Source organism: Heptranchias perlo, chromosome 11 (assembly GCF_035084215.1).
Source record: "Heptranchias perlo isolate sHepPer1 chromosome 11, sHepPer1.hap1, whole genome shotgun sequence".
In the NCBI taxonomy this organism is placed as follows: domain Eukaryota; kingdom Metazoa; phylum Chordata; class Chondrichthyes; order Hexanchiformes; family Hexanchidae; genus Heptranchias; species Heptranchias perlo.
Window position 1 is genome coordinate 14,975,931 of NC_090335.1, and position 21,874 is coordinate 14,997,804.

The following is a 21,874-nucleotide window of genomic DNA, read 5'->3' on the forward strand; positions in this document are numbered from 1 at the left end:
AATCCCCAGGACCAGATGGTTTCCATCCCAGGGTTTTAAAGGAAGTAGGTGAGCACATTGCAGATGCCCTAACTATAATCTTTCAACGTTCTCCAGATTCAGGAACTGTCCCTCTGGATTGGAAAATTGCACATGTCACTCCGCTTTTTAAGAAAGGAGAGAGAGGGAAACCAGGGAATTATAGACCAGTTAGCCTAACATCTGTTGTGGGGAAAATGCTGGAGTCTATAATTAAGGATGGGGTGACTGAACACCTCGAGAATTTTCAGTTAATCAGAGAGAGCCAGCATGGATTTGTGAAAGGTCGGTCGTGCCTGACAAACCTGATTGAATTTTTTGAAGAGGTGACTAAAGTAGTGGACAGGGGAATGTCAATGGATGTTATTTATATGGACTTCCAGAAGGCATTTGATAAGGTCCCACATAAGAGACTGTTAGCTAAGTTAGAAGCCCATGGAATCGAGGGAAAAGTACGGACTTGGTTAGGAAGCTGGCTGAGCAAAAGGCGACAGAGAGTAGGGATAATGGGTAGGTATTCACATTGGCAGGATGTGACTAGTGGAGTCCCGCAGGGATCTGTCTTGGGGCCTCAATTATTCACAATATTTATTAACGACTTAGATGAAGGCATAGAAAGTCTCATATCTAAGTTTGCCGAAGATACAAAGATTGGTGGCATTGTAAGGAGTGTAGATGAAAACATATAATTACAAAGTGATATTGATAAATTAGGTGAATGGGCAAAACTGTGGCAAATGGAATTCAATGTAGACAAATGTGAGGTCATTCACTTTGGATCAAAAAAGGATAGACCAGGGTACTTTCTAAATGGTAAAAAGTTAAAAACAGTGGATGTCCAAAGGGACCCAGGGGTACAGGTACATGGATTATTGAAGTGTCATGAACAGGTGCAGAAAATAATCAATAAGGCTAATGGAATGCTGGCCTTTATATCCAGAGGACTAGAGTACAAGGGGGCAGAAGTTATGCTGCAGCTATACAAAACCCTGGTTGGACCGCACCTGGAGCACTGTGAGCAGTTCTGGGCACCGCACCTTCGGAAGGACATATTGGCCTTGGAGGGAGTGCAGCCTAGGTTTACTAGAATGATACCCGGACTTCAAGGATTAAGTTACGAGGAGAGATTACACAAATTGGGGTTGTATTCTCTAGAGTTTAGAAGGTTAAGGGGTGATCGATCGAAGTTTATAAGATATTAAGGGGAACAGATAGGGTGGATAGAGAGAAACTATTTCCGCTGGTTGGGGATTCTCGGAGTGGGGGGCACAGTCTAAAAATTAGAGCCAGACCTTTCAGGAGTGAGATTAGAAAACATTTCTACACACAAAGGGTGGTAGAAGTTTGGAACTCTCTTCCACAAATGGCAATTGATACTAGCTCAATTGCTAAATTTAAATCTGAGATAGATAGCTTTTTGGCAACCAAAGGTATTAAGGGATATGGGCCAAAGGCAGGAATATGGAGTTAGATCACAGATCAGCCATGATCTTATCAAATGGCGGAGCAGGCACGTGGGGCTGAATGGCCTACTCCTGTTCCTATGTTCCTATGGTGGAGAGCCTTTGAGGGGTTAGCCACTTATCAGAGTACCTAGCCTTTGCCCTGCTGTTGTAGGTACTGTATTTATATGGCTGGTCACTGGTGACCCCCCAAGATGTTGATAGTACAGGACTCTGCGATGGGTGCACAGTTGAAGGTCAGAGGGAAGTGCGTGGGCTTTTTCAAGTTGGAGGTGGTCGTTGCCTGGCACTTAAGTGGCGTGAATGTTATCTGCTGTTTGTCATCCTAAGTCCAGATGTTGGCTAAGTCCTGCTTTCGGCTGACATGGGCTGCTTCATTACCATAGAAGCTGTGAATGGAGCTAAATATTAAAGAATAGTCAGCAAATAGCCCCAGTCTTGACCTTATGATGGAGGGAAGATCATTGATGAAGCATTGGGTCGAGGACACTGTTCTAATGAACTCCTACAATCGTGTCCTGGGGCTGTGATGATTGATCTCTGACGACTATGATCATCTTTGAGTATGACTCAAACAGCAATTTCTTCTCAGAAGCCCTTCGTGACTATTAATAGAATAGACTAATAATTGAAGATTTTCTACCTTTGATAGCACATGCGCTCTTAACATCCAGAAAATCATCCAGTCTTAAAATGCATAATATTAATTGGCATTGGAGCAATCATCTTGCAGCTAAATCATGTTTACCAACAGTTTTACTTCATTTGCAACTTCTGATGAATTGAAGTCTCAGGTCTAGTTCCAGCAGAGTTCAGTTAGTGGCCACTGCAACTTTCCATTCACTTGTAGATTGAAAAAGCAAAGGTGAATACTTCTAGTGGTGAGATTTATGGGATGGAGGTCTGGAACATCAATCTTTTGTCTGACCGTCCACACCTGTGGGATTTAAATATTCTTCTCCATAAATTTGTATGCTGTCTTGGAATCTGTCTTCATGTGGTCTTCCATGAGGCCCTCCATTTCAGGTTTTCCCCTCTCTGTTGACACTAGTTATGGTTGGGAGACAAACATCTACATCCTGTAATGGGTCCATTCATTTCAGTGAGAGACGGCACTTCTGAATGCCCTGAGAAGTGACAACCATCAGCTAGGTACTGCTGCATTCTCAAGTGAATTGAGCCATTCTGGGACAAAGGTGGCAATTCTCCATAATAGGACTGGCTGGAGAGGGAAGGAGACATAAAATCTATATAATGTATTAAAAGTCTTGCAAATGCAAACACTCCTATCAAGCAGCACATCCTATAACTTATCTGTCATACCTATTACCATCATGCCCGTCTGTTGCACTTTTCTGTCACAATTAAACTTACTTATTCAATTTTTAAAATTCATTCATGGGATGTGGGTGTCGCTGGCAAGGCCAGCATTTATTGCCCATCCCTAATTGCCCTTGAGAAGGTGGTGGTGAGCTGCCTTCTTGAACCGCTGCAGTCCATGTGGTGAAGGTTCTCCCACAGTGCTGTTAGGTAGGGAGTTCCAGGCTTTTGACCCAGCGATGATGAAGGAACGGCAATATATTTCCAAGTCGGGATGGTGTTTACTTACCTCTGAATCCTCCAAGGTTGGTAGGTGGTTCTGTTCTTTACCTTGCCCCCTTCATGACCAGACACCTACCCTCGCCCCCACCATCGCGATTCTGGCCCAATCCCCAAGCCAAAAGTTGTGCTCATGGCTGTTAAAAAGAACCAGCTGCACATTCTTCTAGCACTTTCAGTGCTTTCAAAATCAACATTGAGTATTCTAAATAAAACAGTGGGTTTCTGTACCAATGGAGAAACCCTGTGAAGAAATTCCTATCAATTTCCTCCCACCTCCTCTGATGCCACCACCTTCAACCCCCTCGCCACAATCAGAGCCCTGATACCTGACCTAGAGACATGAGTACAAAAGCAAGGAAGTTGTCGTAAACCTTTACAATTCACTGATCAGGCCTCAGTTGGATTATTGTGTCCAATTCTGGGCACCATTCTTTAGGAAGGATGGCAAGGTCTTGGAGAGGGTGCAGAGGAGATTTACCAGAATGGTACCAGGGATAAGGGACTTCAGTTATGTGGAGAGACTAGAGAAGCTGGGATTAGAGCAGAGAAGGTGAAGGGGAGATTTGATAGAGGTGTTCAAAATCATGAATGGTTTTGATAGAGTAAATAAGGAGAAACTGTTCCTGCTGGCAGAAGAGATAGATTTAAGATAATTGGCAAAAACGACAGAGGGGAGATGAGAATTTTTTCTACACTGTGAGTTGTTATGACCTGGAATACACTGTCTTGAAAGGGTGGTGGAAGCAGACTCATTAGTAACATCCAAAAGGGAATTGGATATATACTTGAAAAGGAGAAATTTGCAGGGCTATGGGGAAAAAGCAAGGGAGTGGGACTTAGGGGCTTATCGGATAACTCTTCAAAGAGCCGGCACAGACATGATGGGCCAAATGGCTGTATGAGTCTATGAAACCCCTGAGCCCTGACCGCCATTCTCGAGGCTGGCTCGGAGTCGGTACAGTGGGGGAAGGTGTAGAGTGTGGTGGGGGCATGGGTGTATCGAAGCGGGTGGTGAAGATTACCCAAAAGGGTCTCCTCAACAGTGACCTGGAAAAACCTGTATTGTGTAAAATGAATACTCAGCTGTATTTTGAATAATGATCTTTCCCAAGTCACTACTCAGAAAACTCTTTTTTAAAAAAAAATGCAATGGCTGCAACAGGACCCTCTCCTACCCTGAGTATCCACACCTCTCCCCCTCCTGCCAGCTCTCGCCATTCCCACTCTTTCTCCTCCACCCCTTGCCCACACCATGCACCCTGCCTTTCTCCCCACTGCCAGTCTACCTCAAGAAAACCTCTTCCACCACTCTTTTATCAGTGGCTTTCCCAGTACTCTTCCCACACCCAGCAACCCCAATACTTTCACAACCTGGGGCCCTTCTCCCACACACACTACAGCACTCAGCCCAATGCTGCCAGACCCCAACACCCCATCACCACTCCTCCCAAATCCTGGGACCCCCTCCCAGTGCTCTCAAACCCTGTCCAGTTCTCCCAGACCCTTACCCCCTCCCCCCATGTTCCCACATCCTTTGGTTCACACTTCCAAATCCCAGGACCACTCTCCCAACAGTTGCCAATCCATGCAGCCTATCTAACTCCCCACAATTGCTGCACTCAGTTCTCAAGCTACATCCTACCTATGTGCAGTCTAGAACAGCTTCCTCCATATCCTGTGTTTCTTTTAAAAAAAGGTAATAGATAAAATTAACTACAGCTAAATAACATGTAACTGTATTCAAGGCCACTGATTTAGTTTCCACACAAATGGACAGATAATCATATGATTCAAAACTAAAAATATCACTAACACTGCTGTAATACTCTGCAAAAAAAAAATGTAATTTGGCTTATACAATCACTGTAAATCAGTGATCCTGATAATATTTTGTAACATTAAACAATGTATCCTCCGAATCAACTTGAATAGTGCCACGGGAGATCTGTTAGTTATGTGTTACATGTGTAAATTTTTCCCCACAGTATTTGTACGAGATTTTCTCTTAAAATAAGAAAGTTAGTCTATATATACGTTTATATTGTTATTACATTGCAGAATCTCATCCCTCTCATTGGAGGTCCAACTTTATCCACAGAGATGAAAGGACTAGCAAAGCATATGACCGCTTACAAAAGAAACTGAAAGACAGACAAGCTAATGGACCAAAAGATAAGATCAGCAGCCCACCATCCTCTCCCCACAAGTGCCATTTGGTGTCTCCCAACAGTGAACAAAATGAAGAAAGTACCCATGGAACATCCACAGGGATGGTGAAGAATAAACAAGATGGGAAAATGCAAGGCACACCTCATATAGACACAGAAATGTTTGGTATGTATGTATGTTCATGGCAGTCTTTTCCAAGTTATATACAGTGCTCGAGGGGCTGAATGGCATACTGCTGTTCCTATGTACAGTGAAACTAATTTTCCATGTTTCAAGCACTAATTAGATGATTCTCCTGAGAATGTTCTTAGAATATTTGTAAAATGTGTACAGAAGGATAATGCTGGTTGTAAAAATGTGAGTGGAAATATATTTGCTGGAGTCCCGAGAGGAATGTTGGGATGTTAAGCTGAGCTGGACTGAATTTAATAGGCTGTATCCCCAGAATTCCCAGGCACCTTCAGTAAAACACCTGGGGTCACTTTACTGTATTAAAGGTGCTATATACATTTATGTTGAACATCTCTGATATTGCCAAATTTAATTTCTACCCTTATGTCTAAATGTTATCAGATTCTTCAAATTCTGAAGCAGGATCTGATGGTACCCAGAGTGTGCATTGTATAACACTTTCCTAACCTTGAGTCAGCCAGGAAAAACTTCTGATATTGCGAAGAAAGTAATGCAACTGCAAGGCCATATATAGGCATTCTTAACACTGAAAACTTCATTGTTTGGTATATGTCATTTTTTATCATAATGAAAACAATAGAAACCCATCTTGTCACAGTCGACCAGTGTATGTGAAGACTGATCATAACTGTATTTCTGCTTCTGAGCAGATTTAAGTTTTGTTTTTTTGCGTTTCATTTAAGTTGGATCTCATCACACTGGAAAGGAGAAGGGGCTTAGTATTCCCGAACAGCAATAGTTTGATTGCAATCTTATCTGACCTTTTTGAACCTGCTCTGTAAAAGAGAACAACAATGCCCTCGAGTGGTAGTCATCAATGTTTCACCTGAGACGGTCGGGGGAATTTTAACCCCTCCATGACGTGCAGGAGGAAGCCGGGGGGTTAAACTGTGAAAAAAATGTGAAACCCAACCCCAATACTCCGTGAATGCGCCTACTTCCGGTGTTACCATGGCATGTTGAGGGCCAGCTGAGTAACTCGCTCTGTAGAGGCAAGACAAGTGATTATAATATTTAAATGAGCCTCCATTCCTCAGATATTGCTAGCCATTTAACTTTAACCCGGAGTGGCTGGGTTTCCCACACCTTCAGCCGACCCCTCCCCCGCGCCTTCGGCCGACCCCTCCCCCCGCCCCCCCCCCCCCCCCCCCACCCCGGCATGTTGCCCGGGTCTTGCTGCATACGCCACAGACTACTTCATTATCTGAAGAATTGTAAATGGAACTGAACACTCTGCAATCAGCGAACAGCCCCCTTCTGACCTTAAGGTCATTGATGAAGATGGTTGGGCCTAGGACGCTGCCCTGAGGAACTCCTGTAGTAATATTCTGGGGCTGAGATGATTGGCCTCCAACAACCACTACCATCTTCCTTGTGCTATGTGTGACTTTAGCCACTGAAGAGTTTTCCCCCTGATTCCCATTGACTTCAATTTTACTAGGGCTCATTGATGCCACACTCGGTCAAATGCTGCCTCGATGTCAAGGGCAGTCACTCTCACCTCACCTCTGGAATTCAGCTCTTTTGTCCATGTTTGGACGAAGGCTGTAATGAGATCTGGAGCAGAGTAATTCTGACACAATCCAAGCTGGGCATCAGTGAGCAGGTTATTGGTGAGGCAGTGCCGCTTGATAGCACTGTTGACGACACCTTCCATCACTTTGCTGATGATTGAGAGTAGGCTGACAGGATGGTAATTGGCCAGGTTGGATTTGTCCTGCTTTTTGTGGACAGGACCTACTTGGGCAATTTTCCACATTGTTGGTTTCTTCTAACCTGGTGCTGTAAATTTACAAGCAGTTGCTAACTGATGCAAACTTCCCTTACCAACAGCAATTGACCTCTTATGATCTGTAGCTGTCCAATATAGACCGCAATTGGACTATATGGCCTTAAAGGAAAAGGTCATGTTAAACATCTTAGCAGAATAATACATTATGCATTATATGATACAGTTACTGTGCTTAGTAAAAGCTGTCTTTTTATCACACAGTGGCATTCACTGAATTGCTGAATATATGGACCTGTGAATTATGATCGATTATCATATTCTAAGCTGACACTCCAGTGCACTTCCAAGGAGCACTGCATCACTCTCAGATGAGATATTAAATCTGGGTCCCTTCTGCCTTTTCTGATGAAGAGCAGAGTGTTCCCTGTGTGGCATGACCAACATTCCTCCCATGGTCAGTGTCCCCAAAAATAGAGTAACTTGTCATTCATTTTGTTCTTGATTGTGGGATCCTACTATCTGCCAATGGCTGCCATGTTGCCAATATAACAGTCATTGCATTTCAAAGTAATTTATAGTATGTAAAGGGCTTTGGGACATTTATATAAATACAAGCTTTTTAAATATTTTTGAGCAAATTGACACTAATCCTAGCTGAGCAGGATTTCCTAGATAGTAAAAAGACACTTGTGGAAAAATTGTCTGTTGCTCACATACATATTTACATTTTTGTCATGTAATGGTCCCCAATGCCCCTAGAAAGTGCACCAGTGGACAATGGATGAGTATGCAATTGGGCTTGATAGTGATACCTTCCCTGGTGGAATAGGCTGTCGACACTCTCTGTCTAGATCACATGTAAAGAATAGCCACTTGGGTGAACTACTAGAGGGTTGCTGCTGCCCATGGAAGCTTGCTCCAGTAAGGGTCAGAATCCTGAGGTCAGGAGGGAAGAAAAAAAATTGGGAGAAACCCGGACTTTAGTCAAAAACAACAATTAATTTACCCGCCATAGAAATGGAATACCATACAGGTCCAGGTCTGGCCCTGCCTATAAATAAACTCGGGACCACAAGTAGGCGCAGCATACTCACAACTTCATTGTTCATGTGTTGCATAGTCAGGTTCACTCTTCAGTTTGAATATGGTACACCAGGACCCATTGCTTTGTGTGACCCATCACCTATTTATGTAACAGCTTGAGCTCAAGCTATTATACATTCATTGGTGTTGTTTCCACAATACCTACCATACCAGTAGAAATCAAAATGATATGAAACTTTACATTACTAATAGTGGTAACGGTATTTCTTTCCTTTTGTCTTGTAGATGAAGATACAGACACAAAAGGTCTTGAAGCATTTCTGTCGAGTGTTAGCAAACCTGTGGTAGGTGACCATTTTATATATATATATACACACACACATATATATATATATATATATATATATTTGTGAATAGGACACCAAGTCCTGAGGAGAAAAAAATCCCTCAAATTTTATAGATCTTTTATTTTCTGTTTTTAGTAGTTTTGGGTTTTTGAAAAAAAACATTGCAAGACATGTGTGAAACTTGTTTTGCAAACTGTCAAGGAAAGCAGATGTTTAAAGATTTGTATTATGATTTGGGAGGTCACTGAAAACTCTATTTATTCCATCCCAATGGCAGCAGCTAAAAATTTACCATTTACTAAACATGATTTAAGAATGAGTGCTAACCAATCTTGCGTGGCATTGCTTGTGAATAAAAAAAAGCAAAATCATGTCTCTGCCCATCTCTCACTTTCTAATTCTATCTGTGTCTCTGTCTATTTGTTTTGTCTTCCTCTCTTTCTCTCCCTGCATACTCTCACACACTTGCTCTTCTCTTCTCTGTACTTCTCTTTTTGTCTCCGACACTTTTTCACTCTTAGTCTATCGTTGCTCAGTCTTCTTTCTCTTTTGTATGTTTCTCACTGTGTTTGTACCAAGACCTTTTATGCCTGTATCATCATCTACAAAAAAAAGCAAAGAAATACAATTAGTAATGTAAAATTTCATATAATTTGTCTAGATCCTTTTGACTTCAATCAATTTCCATCCACTAATTATCTGGCCAAACAGTTTGATGTTTTCAAAATATGTTGTGTGACTCAAAGTATCCTCTTAAAATCTAAATAAATGAGATCCATATATAACTGATACATTAATTAGAGTTACAACTGTAATTTGCTCAATTCATCAGACCTGACCTATTGCATTTGAATACATGTGATATCCCTTAATAGTTTCATGTCCAGTAAAAAGTTCCGCAGCATGTACCCTGTTATTGATACACTAATTGGTCTAATGTGCCTTGATATATGTTTTTGAACTTCAGGATTGCATTAGTCCTTGTATGCAGCCTCTATTATGCAGCTCTGAAAAAAGAACTAAAGCATTTCCTTGAGGATTATAGAGATTTTCTGTCAAGTCTAGGTGCTCCATGTATATTTAATATCTTAAGTTTCTTCATCATATATACTTTACTGACTGCAGCATTGATTATAGATTACTGAAGTAGATTGACCAGATCTGCAAATGGTCCCCAATCTTGATTTGTGAAGATCAATGTGATAAATTTATCACGTGTGTACCAATTTCCCCTGTAGTACTTCTATCCAGTTTATCTCTGATGTAACGTTTTAGTACTCCTTTACTTCATACATATCAACTTCAAAAAATTCTTAGGATCCCTCTTATGCTATTCCATAATCCACCTTTCTGTTGTTTCCTTTCCCCTTTTAATACTCTTAGTTATCCTCAACTAACAGTTACATATATCTAGATTAAAAGTTTTATTTCCTGTGTTTTTGTTTTCTTGTATTTTGTAAGACAATTTTTAATTCCTATTTAGGCTCGTTTTAACCCCATTCCGCTCTGTGGCTTTGGTCCTGCTTTCCCCTTTTTTTTCCCCCTCCAGAGTAACATTTCTTTACCCTTTATTTCGACCTTAATCCACCATTAAAACTTTCTCCTACTGCCCGAATTTACATTTACATCATTGTTGAGACTTGCAGTACTGATGTGCCTTTATTGCAACATGAAATATCTATCATATATTAAAGCCATGTTTATGCTGCATATCATGCGAGTACGGCCCTTGTTTCCCTCCCCTCCGGGGCTTGCTTGCCCACCCCCCCGCCACTCTGGCGAGTATGGCCCTTGCCCCCTCCCCCCCCCACAAGTATGGCCCTTGCTCCCCCCCCCCCCCCCCACCGGCGCGCGAGAGTACGGCCCTTGCCCCACCTTGCCGGAACATAACAAACATAGGAACTGGAGTAGGCTATTCAGCTGCTCAAGCTTGTATCACCATGGCTGATCTGTATCCTAACTCCAAGCACCCGCCTTGGCACCATATCCCTTGGCTAGCAAATATCTGTCAATTTCAGATTTAAATTAATAATTGAGCTAGCATCTACTGCTTTTTGTGGGAGAGAATTCCACACTTCTACCACCCTTTGCGTGAAGAAGTGTTTCCTAACTTCCCTCCTAAATGGCCTGGCTCTGATTTTAAGGTTATGTCTCCATATCCTAGACTCCCCCATCAGTGGAAAAACTTTCTTCCTATCTGCCCTGTCAATTCCTTTCAAAATCTTAAAAACCTCAATCAAATCACCCCACCCTGCAATATTCCAAGGAATACAAGCCTAGTTTATGCAATCGCTCCTCATAATCTAACCCTTGGAGCCCTGGTAACATTCTGATGAAACTGCGCTGCACTCCTTCCAAGGCCAATATATCCTTTCTAATGTGAGGTGCCCAGAGCTGTTCCCAGCTCTCCAGATGTGGTCTAACCAGGGCTTTGTATAGCTGTAGCAAAACTTCTCCCCTTTATATTCTAGCCCTCTAGTTATAAAGGCTAACATTCCATGAGCCTTTTTGATTATTTTTTTGTACCTGACAGTTACATTTTAGTGATCTGTGTGCATGGACCCCTGAATCTCTTTGGACCGCCACTATTCCTAGCTTTTTACCGTTTAAAAAATATTCAGATCTATCTTTTTTGGTCCAAAATGGATGAACTTATACTTACCTGCATTGAAATTCATCTGCCACAGTTTTGCCCACTCACTTAATCGATCAATGTCTCTTTGTAATTTTAAGCTCCCGTCTACAATACTTATTATGTCACCAATCTTTGTGTCATTGACATACTTGGATATATGGCTCTCTATTGTGTTATCCAAGTCATTAATAAATATAGTGAATAGTTGAGGCCTCAGCACAGACCCTTGTGGGACACCACTAGTCACTTGCTTCCAGTTTGAGTACATACCTATTATCCCTACTCTCTGTCTTCTATTGCCTAACCAATCTCCTAACCAGGTCAATAATTTGCCATCAATTCCATGAGTTTTAACTTTAGCTCACGGTCTCTTATGTGGAAACTTATCGAATGCCTTCTGGAAGTCCATATAAACTACCTCCATAGATATTCCCCTGTCTACTATTTTAGTTACTTCCTCAAAAAATTCAATTAGGTTCGTTAGACATGACCTATCCTTTACAAATCCATGTTGGCTTTATCTAATTAGCTCAAATTTCTCTACGTGCTCAGTTGCTTTGTCCTTAATTATAGATTCCAATAACTCTACAACAGATGTTAGACTAACAGGTCTATAATTTCCTGCTTCTCTCTCACCTTTCTTTAACAATGGAGTTACATTTGCAATTTTCTAATCTAAAGGGACAATTCCTGAATCGAGAGAGAGCTTTGGAATATTATGGCAAAAGCATCGGCAATTTCCACATCTACTTCCTTTAAAACCCTGAGATGGAAACCATCAGGTCCTGGGAATTTGTCAGTCATTAGTACTATTATTTTTTCTAATACTGTTTTCTTGCTTACATTAACTTTAGTGGTTTCCAGATCTTAATTCATTATTAGTTTACCTGGAATATCCTCTTCCTCTACTGTGAAGACTGACACAAGTAATTACCCAACAATCTGCCATTTCCTTATTTTCATTTGTAATATTACTTGCATCTGTTTTTAAAGGGCCCATATTACTCTTGATTACCTTTTTCTTCTAATACAATTGTAAACATTTTTTGTGCTAATCTTGATATCCCTCTCAAGTTTCTTTTCGTATTCCCTTTTTGCAGCTCTTAATCTTTTTTGTCTTCCTTTGCTGTTCTTTATATCTCTCCCAGTCCCTTGGAACTAAGCTATTGTTTGCGCTTTTGTGTAGTCTTTCCATTAGTTTTATGTTCTCTCACCTCTTTTGTTGACAATGGCTGTTTTATTTGGTATGTAGAGCTCTCTCCCTTAGGGGTGTATACTGGTCCTGTGTTAAGTTAAATTATTTTTTGAACACCTCCCACCGTTCATCTGTTGTTTTACCCAGTAACAGTTTTGACTAGTTTTGCTGTCATCGGTCTCTGTCTCATCCTGTTAAAGTTAGCCTTACCAAAATCTTAGTAACTGAGTTAAGTTTCTCCTTTTCAAACCTAACATTGAATTTAATCATATTGTGATAACAGTTCCCATACTGTTAGATTATTAACCAAGTGTGGCTCATTACTCATTTCTAAATCTAGTATGGCCTGCCCTCTTGTTGATCCTAGAATATATTGCTCCAGAAAACAATCTTGAATGCACTCAAGAAAGTCATTACCTTTCTGCCTTGAGCTACTCTGTTCTTCCCAATCTATATCAAAATTAAAGTCTCCCATTAAAACAATTCTACTTTTGCTACAAGCCTGTTTAATCTCCGAATTAATACATTCTGCCACTTCATTGCTACTTTCAGGAGGCCTGTAGACAACTCCCATTACAGTTTTAAGTCCTCTCTTACTACTCAATTCTAACCATACGCCCGTCAGTGCGGCCCCGGCGCCCGTCAGTCCAGCAATAAAAGAGCAATAAGTGAACCTACAGGCCTCTTTAAATTCATTTCTGCACACATCACAGCCCCAAGCAACCCTCGTTTAAGAGAGCAGGTTTATGACTTATTCCAGCACGAAGGCTCCAGGATATTGTATGGACATCCAACTGATATCATTGGGACATTATTTAAATGTTGCAACAGGGAAACCAATTGGCGTTTCTGGTGCCACTAGGAAACCCAACATGAAAATTAAGTGGATCGCTAAATGGGCAAAGATTCGATGTAGATGAGCTCTGACTGGTTATGCCAACTTTACACCTGTTAATTGGGGATAACTGATCAGAAAATCTACCCTAATGAATCTTAAGTGGATCCTGCCAGATGATGTTAATATCCCACATACACAAGTAGACCTCCACTTCTTTGAGTCCAAGGTAGTTAAAAAGAAATGGAAGAGCCAGTAGCGTTTTGGGCCTCACATTTGTGTTTAAAAATCATGGCCCAATATTGTTTTCCTTAGCACCTGGAGAACACCAAGAGAAAGGGATGGAGACGTGTCCCTTTACGTCACTTCGAAATTTCTGGGGCTTCCCTAAATGGGCAGAGTAGGGCATGCGCCTGCAATAGATGTAGGCCCAACACTGGGATGTAAATGAGGCTGGAGGAGGTGCTCCCTATTCTTGCATCAATTTCCTCTACTTGTATCCCAGTGGTACCGCAAAAAGCTGACAATGGACATTGTGTCAGGACTCCCTTCAGGTCTGAGGGGGTCCAGCAACAAGGGGAAGAGGATCCAAAAGGTAAGTTTGAACTTTTTCAGGGCGCACTGGATTTTTGGGCCTTGGAGCCTACTGCTGATCACCAACGGCAACATTAAGGCCCCAAGGCCGGTGGCCAGGCCCATAGCTGCAGGCCTGCAGCGCTGCCTGTGATCCCACCTCCGATTCTCAGCACGGGGCGCAGCCTGGGGGTGGGAATGCAACCTGGCCATGATAATTGCCCCGCCTACCAAATTCTGATGCCTGGTGGTCTTGACAGATGGTGCACATGTCCAATATGCTCTACCTATTCTGCACCTAGGAGAGGAATATCAGGACCTATACCTTGTAAGTGCTAAAAAAGAACTCTGAAATAAATTTTGTAGCATCATACACCCCCCCCCCCCCCAATCCTTACACTGGTCTCCCCCACCCTATCATGATCACCAGTTGCATGCCACTTTTCAGAAGTTTTAACCCATTAAGGCCAGGATTTTTCAGTGTATTGAGTCTGTGACATGCCTTCAGCTGCTAGAACATTTGCACTGTGCCCTACTTACTTCATTCTAATGTTCAATTCTTTTCATAGGTATCTGACATCCAGGCAAGAACAGTTGTGCTCACTTGGGCTCCTCCTTCAACCACTATAAATGATGACGCTGATAGCAGTGTTTTACCTAAACCCTGCAGCTATGAAGCTGCTATTTCAAATAGTGGGAAAGATAAGTTCAAAGTTGCCTACACGTATGTACAGCATTTTCACACCATATTTGATACCTTAATATTTAAATGTATATTCCATATTCAGTGGAGTAAATCAAAATTCATTGTGTTATCCATCATGACATGAGTTTTACCTGGATTAGATGATTTTATAATTTTTCAAAAGCTCATTATTTGATTATTAAGAATAACTTTCTAGCACTGTTTCTAAGCAAGTTCTTTCTTGGTGCAGTTGAATGTTCCCTATTAAACAGACTTGACAAAGCTCTTGTTTTACCCAGTAACTAATGTTGCAGAAAATCTGACTGGAAGCTCCAGGCCAGTAGTATTAGTGAAGCTCGCTGCTAATAAAATTACCTGTCGTTTTTGTTCAGAAAATAGGCTGAGTTTGGTTAGTGTCTTACATTATTGATAATTAATAGGTAGATTAATGATATTATGTATTCTGATACTTGATGTTAGTCAGTTAAATGATCTAATTTACATTTGAAATTGAGATTTTAACTGATCAAATACTCTTGTGACCTTTTGTGCATTTTGCATTTGGTATTGGTCATCTTATTCAAAATGTTAGTAAATTATGTGTAACAGAAACAAGTTGTGATATTTCCCTGTAACATATAATAAATTCAAATGCTGTTAATGTTTAAATCAGATTACAAAGCGCCATGATTTGATCATGGGAACTTTCAATGTACCATTCACTGTGACAATCTTATTAGTTTAAAATAAACAATAGTGATGTAAGGTTTTTAATATGCTAATCAATCTCCCGTGGCAGATTTAAAAACGAAATCAAATTCAAAATGAGGCAAGAAACTGCCTTTTTCTCTGTGTGTCTCTCTCTCCCCTCGCTCCTCTGACCCCCCGTGCCCCCCCCCCCCCGCGCTCCTCTGGCCCCGCATGCCGTCCCCCACGCTCCTCTAGCCCCCCGTGTCCCCCCTCCCCTGCACATTCCTCTGGCCCCCGTGGCCCTCCACCACCCCCCCCCTCCCTGCGCATTCCTCAGGCCCCCCGTGTCTCTCTCCCCCCCCCGTGTCTCTCTCCCCCCCCCCCCCGCGCTCCTCTGGCCCCCCCGCGCTCCTCTGGCCCCCCCGCGCTCCTCTGGCCCCCCCGCGCTCCTCTGGCCCCCCCGCGCTCCTCTGGCCCCCCCGCGCTCCTCTGGCCCCCCCGCGCTCCTCTGGCCCCCCCGCGCTCCTCTGGCCCCCCCGCGCTCCTCTGGCCCCCCCGCGCTCCTCTGGCCCCCCCGCGCTCCTCTGGCCCCCCCGCGCTCCTCTGGCCCCCCCGCGCTCCTCTGGCCCCCCCGCGCTCCTCTGGCCCCCCCGCGCTCCTCTGGCCCCCCCGCGCTCCTCTGGCCCCCCCGCGCTCCTCTGGCCCCCCCGCGCTCCTCTGGCCCCCCCGCGCTCCTCTGGCCCCCCCCGCGCTCCTCTGGCCCCCCCGCGCTCCTCTGGCCCCCCCCGCGCTCCTCTGGCCCCCCCCGCGCTCCTCTGGCCCCCCCCCCGCGCTCCTCTGGCCCCCCCCCGCGCTCCTCTGGCCCCCCCCCGCGCTCCTCTGGCCCCCCCCCGCGCTCCTCTGGCCCCCCCCCGCGCTCCTCTGGCCCCCCCCCCCGCGCTCCTCTGGCCCCCCCCCCCGCGCTCCTCTGGCCCCCCCCCCCGCGCTCCTCTGGCCCCCCCCCGCGCTCCTCTGGCCCCCCCCCCGCGCTCCTCTGGCCCCCCCCCGCGCTCCTCTGGCCCCCCCCCCCCCGCGCTCCTCTGGCCCCCCCCCCGCGCTCCTCTGGCCCCCCCGCGCTCCTCTGGCCCCCCCGCGCTCCTCTGGCCCCCCCGCGCTCCTCTGGCCCCCCCGCGCTCCTCTGGCCCCCCCGCGCTCCTCTGGCCCCCCCGCGCTCCTCTGGCCCCCCCGCGCTCCTCTGGCCCCCCCGCGCTCCTCTGGCCCCCCCGCGCTCCTCTGGCCCCCCCGCGCTCCTCTGGCCCCCCCGCGCTCCTCTGGCCCCCCCGCGCTCCTCTGGCCCCCCCGCGCTCCTCTGGCCCCCCCGCGCTCCTCTGGCCCCCCCGCGCGCTCCTCTGGCCCCCCCCCCGCGCTCCTCTGGCCCCCCCCCCGCGCTCCTCTGGCCCCCCCCCCCCGCGCTCCTCTGGCCCCCCCCCCCCGCGCTCCTCTGGCCCCCCCCCCCCCGCGCTCCTCTGGCCCCCCCCCCCCCCCCGCGCTCCTCTGGCCCCCCCCCCCCCCCGCGCTCCTCTGGCCCCCCCCCCCCCCCGCGCTCCTCTGGCCCCCCCCCCCCCGCGCTCCTCTGGCCCCCCCGCGCTCCTCTGGCCCCCCCGCTCTCCTCTGGCCCCCCCCCCCCCCGCTCTCCTCTGGCCCCCCCCGTGCTCCTCTGGCCCCCCCCGTGCTCCTCTGGCCCCCCCCGTGCTCCTCTGGCCCCCCCCGTGCTCCTCTGGCCCCCCCCGTGCTCCTCTGGCCCCCCCCGTGCTCCTCTGGCCCCCCCCGTGCTCCTCTGGCCCCCCCCGTGCTCCTCTGGCCCCCCCCGTGCTCCTCTGGCCCCCCCCGCTCCTCTGGCCCCCCCGCGCTCCTCTGGCCCCCCGCTCCTCTGGCCCCCCCCCGCTCCTCTGGCCCCCCTCCCCCACACCCCTAAGAACCTAAAAGATAGAGGTAGGCCATTTGGCTCCTCGAGCCTGCGCCGCATTCAATATGGCTGATGTATGACCTCATTTCCACTTTCCAGCCCTATCCCCATATCCCTTGATTCCCCTTGAGTCCAAAAATCTTTCGATCTCAGTCTTGAATACATTTACCGACTGAGCATCCACAGCCCTCTGGGGTAGAGAATTCCAAATATTCACAACCCACTGAGTGAAGAAATTGCTCCTAAATGTCCGACCCCTGATACTGAGACTATGCCCCCTAGTTCTCGAATCTCCAGCCAGGGGAAACAGCCTGTCAGCATCTACCCCGTCTCTCAGAATATGAACATACGAATTAAAAGCAGGAGTACGCCATTTGATACGATCATGGCTGATCTGATTGTGACCTCAACCCGACTTTCCCATCTACCTACTATAACCTTTGACTCCCTTGTTTATCAGAAATGAATCTAGCTCAGCCTTAAAAATATTCAATGACCCTGCCTCCACCGTTCTCTGGGGAAGGAAGTTCCACAGACTCACGACCCTCTGAGAGAAAACATTTCTCCTCATCTCCGTCTTAAATGGGAGACCCCTTAATTTTAAACTGTGGCCCCTAGTTCTAGTCCCTCCCACAAGGGGGAGCACCCTCTCAGCATCTACCCCTTCTAGTACCCTCAGGATCTTATATGTTTCAATAAGATCACCTCTCATTCTTCTAAACTCCAATGCATACAGACCCAACTTGTCCAACCTTTCTTCATAAGATGACCCCCACATCCCAGGAATCAGTCGAATGAACCTTCTCTGAACCGCCTCTAAAGCAATGATGTCCTTTCTTAAATAAGGAGACCAAAACTGCATACAGTATTCTCGATGTGGTCTCACCAATGCCCTGTACAACTGTAGTAAAACATCTCTACTTTTATATTCCATTCCCCTTGCAATAAATGACAACATTCCATTTGCCTTCCTAATCACTTGCTGTACCTGCATACTAACTTTTTGTGATTCATGTACTAGGACACCCAGATCACTCTGTACCTCAGAGTTCTGCAATCTCTTTCCATTTAAATAATATGCAGCTTTTCTATTCCTCCTGCCAAAGTTGACAAGTTCACATTCTCCCACATTATACTCCATCTGCCAAATTTTTGCCCACTCACTTAACCTATCTATATCCCTTTGCAGGCTCCGTATGTCCTCTTCACAACTTACTTTCCTACCTACCTTTGTGTCATCAACAAATTTAGCAACCATACATTTGGTCCCTTCATCCAAGTCATTGATATAGATTGTAAATAGTTGAGGTCCAAGCACTGATCCCTGTGGCACTCCACTCGTTCCATCTTGCCAACCTGAAAATGACCCATTTATGCCTATCTGTTTCCTGTTAGCTAACCAATCCTTTATCCATGCTAATATGTTACCCCCTACACAATGAGCTCTTATTTTGTGTAGCAGCCTTTGATATGGCACCTTGTCAAAAGCCTTCTGGAAATCTAAGTGTACACCACATCTGCAGGATCCCCTTTATCCATGTTGCTTGTTACTTCCTCAAAGAACTCTAATAAATTAGTCAAACACTATTTCCCTTTCACAAAGCCATGTTGACTCTGCCTGATTGCATTGAGATTTTCTAAGTGCACTGCTATAACCTCCTTAATAATAGATTCTAGCATTTTCCCTATGCCAGATGTTAAGCTAACTGGCTTGTAGCTTCCTGCTTTCTGCCTCCCTCCTTTCTTGAATAGAGGAGTTACATTCGCTATTTTCCAATCTGATGGGACCCTTCCAGAATCCAGGGAATTTTGGAAAATTAATACCAATGCATCTCCTATCTCTGAAGCCGCTTCTTTTAAGACCCTAGGATAAAGTCTGTCAGGACCTGGGGCTTTTCAGCTTTTAGTTCTAATATTTTTTTCAAAACCCTTTCCCTGGTGATTTAAATGTTTTAAGTTCCTCCCTTCCTTTCACCTCTTGATTCACAATTATTTCTGTCATGTTATTTGTATCCTCTACAGTGAAGACGGATGCAAAATATGTGTTGAATTCATCTGCCATTTCCTTATTATCCATTATTAATTCCCCAGACACACACTCTAGAGGACCAACACTCACTTTACTTACTCTTTTCCTTTTTAAATACCTGTGGAAACTCTTACTATCTGTTTTTATATTTCTAGCTGGCTTTCTCTCGTACTCTAATTTCTCCCTCCTTATCATTCTTTTAGTCATTCTTTGCTGTTTTTAATATTCTGTCAAATCTTCTGACCTGCCACTAATCTTTGCGGAATTGTATGCTTTTTCTTTCAATTTGATACTATCTTTAACATCCTTAGTTAGCCACGGATGATACACCCTTCCCCTAGAGAATCAATCCTGTCGCCAGGCTGCTGAGTTTGACCCACCTTCATGGTTGCTGGTTTGGCTGCTTTCTTTCTCTCTCCTTTTATCCTTTACTTTCCTGAAGGAGACGACTTTTGCTGGACTATGGTTCTATAGATGCCAGTTGCTCTCTTATACTTTAATGATGGTATTAACCTCTGTGTACAATCCAGTAATGCAGCTCCCTTCAATATAGCATCTGATGTCCCAATAGGCAATTTACTGTCTTGAGAAACAGGGATACAAGTGTCATTAGGGGCTTACATTTGAACCTCAACCTACGGAACAGTGTATTAATCCACTTTGCTGTTGGGCTCATCCAAATTTCGATTATGTTTTGAATTATTTTAAAGATGTGTTTCTGCATAATCATCAAACATTAACAGCCCAGTCTCCATATAGCGACACTGGTTTACTCTCTCGAAATTTCTTTCATCTATTTTTGCTTTCTTCTATATGAAAAGGATCCTAGTAATGTAAAGACACCTCTATGTTGGCTCTCATTTCCATTTCAGCATTCTGTCATAAAAGTGCATGTTTCAGAAAATAATAAGCAACTGTAGGTGGGGCCAGATGAATTTGGGTAAGTTAAACATATGATGGGTGCCACAATGCCATAAAATAGATATGTTAAAATTAGAAATAATTAGAATGATTTTTTTTTTAAAAACAGGAAGAAGCAGATGTTAAGGGGATGAAGCTTAAAGATAAAATTATAATTTTATTATGAAAACCTAATTTAGGTTTGAAATTGAACAGTGCAAGACTTCAACTGCAGCAACTGTATGGGCACTACCATTGCCCTCAGGAGCCCAAGGCTAGAGAGAGGAAAAAGGAGCCAGATTTCCTGCTTTTGATCACAATCCATTGATCCCTGTTAGAAAGTGCATGTGTGTGGTCATCAAGTGAGAGCAGGATCAGTTGGGCTCCTCACAGTTAAAAAGCTGGTCAGTGCTCACTGCATAGAGTGTTATTAAGGTCTAGATTTTCCTCCCAATTACCATCTGTTGTAGTAGATTCTGGGCAGATGGTAGAGGAAAATGTGATGGCGAGGCCTTGCAGTTTTTCTCCACCCCCAATATAGGCAGCCTGCAGTGTTCTCCCCAATCTTGAATACCACATGTAAATAAGATTTAAATAAGCCCCTGAAGTCCAGCATTGGATTTTCCTCCTGTACCACATGTGGAAAAAAACAATATAAATGAGGCGCTGCTGGTTTCCAGGTGGTGGTAGCAAGACCGACATACTGTTATTCTTAGCATAATGCACTCAGTCAAACTTTGCTGCTAAAGAACCACTTTTTTTGAGAGAGTTCTCCATCTGCCTTTTGCTAACAGGCTCTGCATTGGCGCTGTGCAGATTTGTTCGGACCTTCAGCTATGAAACACAGGATCCAATGGTGTTTCCATTAGGGAAACACCTGTACTTGTATTATTCACCTATAGGATGGAGAGGAAGGGGAAGGAGGATAGCAGGTTAAACAGGCAGCTGAGGCACTGCTTCAGGAAGAAATTGCCCAGGAGAACCCATTGCCAGCTATCTGTGCATGCTCCCTGTCAAGATGCACATAAACAATGGAGAGTTGTGAAAAATAGTGGAGGACATTTGGTGTCCATGCAACTGTACCCCAGCAAGGAGACATAAGGGACACCTTAACCTTAGTAAGTTATGTGGCAACTGCAAAGTCCGTCCTGCCATCGTGATTACCCTTTGGTACCCACATCAGATCATTAAGACATCAACTTGAACAAGACTGAGATCGATAGATTTTTGGACACTAAGGGATATGGAGATAGGGCAGGAAAGTGGATTTGAGGTAGAAGATCAGCCAAGATCTGATTGAATGGCGGAGCAGGTTCGAGGGGCTGTATGGCCTACTCCTGCTTCTATTTCTTATGTTCATTTGCTGGCATGTAGCTCTCCTCCACAATTACCAAAGGTCCCATTTGGAAATCAATTCACTGCTCTTTCTTACAGGCATCCCCCACCTTGCCCTAACTTAGATGGTGATAAAAACATTTGAAGGCAAGTGCTTTTCTTTTAATCACTGCCTCTCCCCTTGCCTACAATTGTCTTACCTTTCAGTCATCATCTCCTACGTCTCAGTGCTCCATGGTTCTGAGATGGCTGACCTCAGTGATTGAGGTGGCACATCCTTGTCTTCAGTTGTGTGCCATTTTCTCCTTAAGGAAGAAAATAGAGAGTGAAGGCCCTCTGCTAATGGAATGCAACCCAGGTGTCAGAAAGCCTTGCCTTCTGAAGATGATAGGTGCAGGAAACAAGATAAGAGCATAACATAAGAACATAAGAAATAGGAGCAGGAGTAGGCCACATGGCCTCTCGAGCCTGCTCCGCCATTCAAT

General features: G+C 44.8%; 1 protein-coding gene across 2 annotated transcripts in view; it reads left to right on the forward strand.

Annotated features, from left to right (window-relative positions):
• The window catches only part of fndc3a (fibronectin type III domain containing 3A), a 228,175-nt gene that overhangs the window by 135,280 nt on the left and 71,021 nt on the right, over window positions 1-21,874 (forward strand). For both annotated transcript variants that reach the window (XM_067992587.1, XM_067992589.1), the window contains 3 exons: window positions 5,142-5,417; window positions 8,506-8,564; window positions 14,375-14,529. In XM_067992587.1, the coding sequence (XP_067848688.1) occupies window positions 5,142-5,417; window positions 8,506-8,564; window positions 14,375-14,529 (490 nt within the window). The remainder of the gene's footprint in view (window positions 1-5,141; window positions 5,418-8,505; window positions 8,565-14,374; window positions 14,530-21,874) is intronic.